General features: G+C 31.9%; 1 protein-coding gene across 1 annotated transcript in view; it reads left to right on the top strand.

Annotated features, from left to right (window-relative positions):
* LOC105622479 overlaps positions 1–2,091 on the top strand; it is a 101,797-nt gene extending 99,706 nt beyond the window's left edge. The window contains exon 6 of the mRNA XM_012203897.1: positions 2,015–2,091. Within this exon, the coding sequence (XP_012059287.1) occupies positions 2,015–2,091 (77 nt within the window). The remainder of the gene's footprint in view (positions 1–2,014) is intronic.
* Positions 2,092–2,304: the final 213 nt, after the last annotated feature.

Here is a 2,304-nt window from a genome sequence, read left to right as displayed (position 1 = left end):
AGAGAGAGAGAGAGAGAAATGATAGGAACAACAATAATAAGAGAAACAAATAATGCAGTAATAGTTTGGCTAGCTTTATTCTCGCGCATTATTGTGTTAAAATTCGCAATATACCTCGATCTGTATCTCTACGTTGCTAAATTAATTTATATTGTAGGTATTGTTGTCACGAATAATTATGAAAAATCATATTTATCATAGAAAATATAGCCATAAGCGTATTTACAATATGTTGAATTTCACGTATTCGCAAAAAGAATCTCGAAAATATAACGTAGAAAAATAATCAGATATCTTAGATTTTTCCGAAATATTATTTTTTTGAACGATAAAAATTAAATGTAATATACATGATATGAAACATTATATTCTTTTATATTAAAACATCCTTTAATCGCGCGTATTTAAAAAAAAATGCACACTAGCTTACAAACAACACTGCCTCTTTTTTCAATATGAAAAAGTTCTGATTCTTATGTGCAAATAAATTTGTTAGTAGTTTGACAAATATTGCCACACATGTCTAAAATTTTAAATAATCTTTGTTTGATATTATTCAACCTTCCGCTATATATATATTGGATCGGGGAAAAAGTTTCTTCGTTTTAATTTTTTAATTCAAAATTACAAATCTTCGTCAAAAAGAAACGAAATTTAAAAAATTAAAAAAAAAGAGTTTTAAAGCTTGAAACCTCTACTTTTTGAAAGATTATACTATATTTTTTGAGTTTCTATGAGTTTGATGGGAATTTTTACATTTAAAAAATTACGAGCTGAAAAAGATGAAAAATTTTTTCTATTCACTTGAGGGATCTTTGACGCATCCAAAAAAAATTTACGAAAATTTTCGACTATCTATCGTGAAAGCTTGAAGCTTTCCCACAAAATCATTTTTTAAGAATGTTCCTATGATTTTTTCTCCTAAATTATTCGCCAGTTAAGTAAAGGAGCATTCTGACTTTGCTTATAACTCCGATAAAAATCATCATATCACAATTTAAAAAACAGATTCTTAAAGCTGAAATTTTATTTTAGCGAAAGATATAATTGTAACGAAAATTTCGCAACAAATGAAAAACTTGCAAAAAAATTTTTTTAAATACAAAAAAAACTTTCCGACCCATATGTATATATATATATATAGAGTTGCGGTTTTTTACCTCTACCACAAAGCAATCTTTGTTAGCGAGATGCACTGCGTGAAGTGTTGCAAACGAACGCGGAATTGACCCGACAGATCAACATGGTGGTGGTTTTAATTGGTTCATGTAATTCCGCAACATATACATTCCATGTTCGCACGAATACGGCGTTGCGCACGTACGCTCACGATCGTGCTTCGCGATCCGAACAAATAGATATGTATAACGTGCGTATGTTTCTGCCTTGCGAAAGGACGTGCGAGAAAATCACCGATAGTGATTTCCGACAGACCGAAGGGTCCTCGAAATTGGTTTAATTGGCCGGATTGGGCTCAGTCAGTCCGCAGATCATACGTGCTTGACCCGGACCAAATTCAATGAAAACACCTTCATTAATCTTTATGTGGAGTGCGGTATATAAGAACGAGGGAAGTTCCAATCCTGCTTATCTTCTACTATTGGAGATAATCCGTTGTGACATTCTGAAGAATGAGTAAATACGAGTGTTCTGCTAGGCTGATAAACAAGAGGGTCAAGTTTGTTTTCCTTGATTCAGCGATTTAACAAATAGATCATTCGCAATAAGGAGACATCGAAATATCGTTCTAGATTGATAAATATTATTTCTCAAAATTTTATTCTCATGTAAAAATAACGAATTTATTTCAGTGTCAGTATCTCATATGGATCTGCGTAATAATTTGTATTTTCGGGAAAAAACTCTTGTATTTAAAAATACAATAGAAAAATATAATTACGAAATACTATTGCGTAATTGTTTCAATTCTATTTTGTCTAGACTGTGCTATAAACAATCATTAATCGTAAGATTAACCTTCTTGATAATATATTCTATTTCCTTTTTGTTACAGGTGAGTTGAAGTCTCAGTCTTTGCCAAGAGGTTTTCCACCGCAAATAGTAATCCAGCAGATTGAAGGTAAAACCTAGTTAATCAGTCTGCAAAGTTAATTAGTCGCTAATATCAATTTTACAATCAAGCGTGCTATCAGGTTGTTTCCTGGGAATATTAATTACAAACACGATTGTTCCCCGAGAAATAATGCTGTTGGATTCGTCGACAATCGTGGAAAGATCAGAAGCATTCAATATGCCGGAGCGATTCAATGTATATTTATGATTGTTCGCTGCTTCGAAAGGTAG

Source organism: Atta cephalotes (genome assembly GCF_000143395.1).
Source record: "Atta cephalotes unplaced genomic scaffold scaffold00045, whole genome shotgun sequence".
Taxonomy (NCBI): domain Eukaryota; kingdom Metazoa; phylum Arthropoda; class Insecta; order Hymenoptera; family Formicidae; genus Atta; species Atta cephalotes.
Note: the sequence above shows the minus strand (reverse complement) of the source record. Positions and strands in the feature narration are given on the sequence as shown.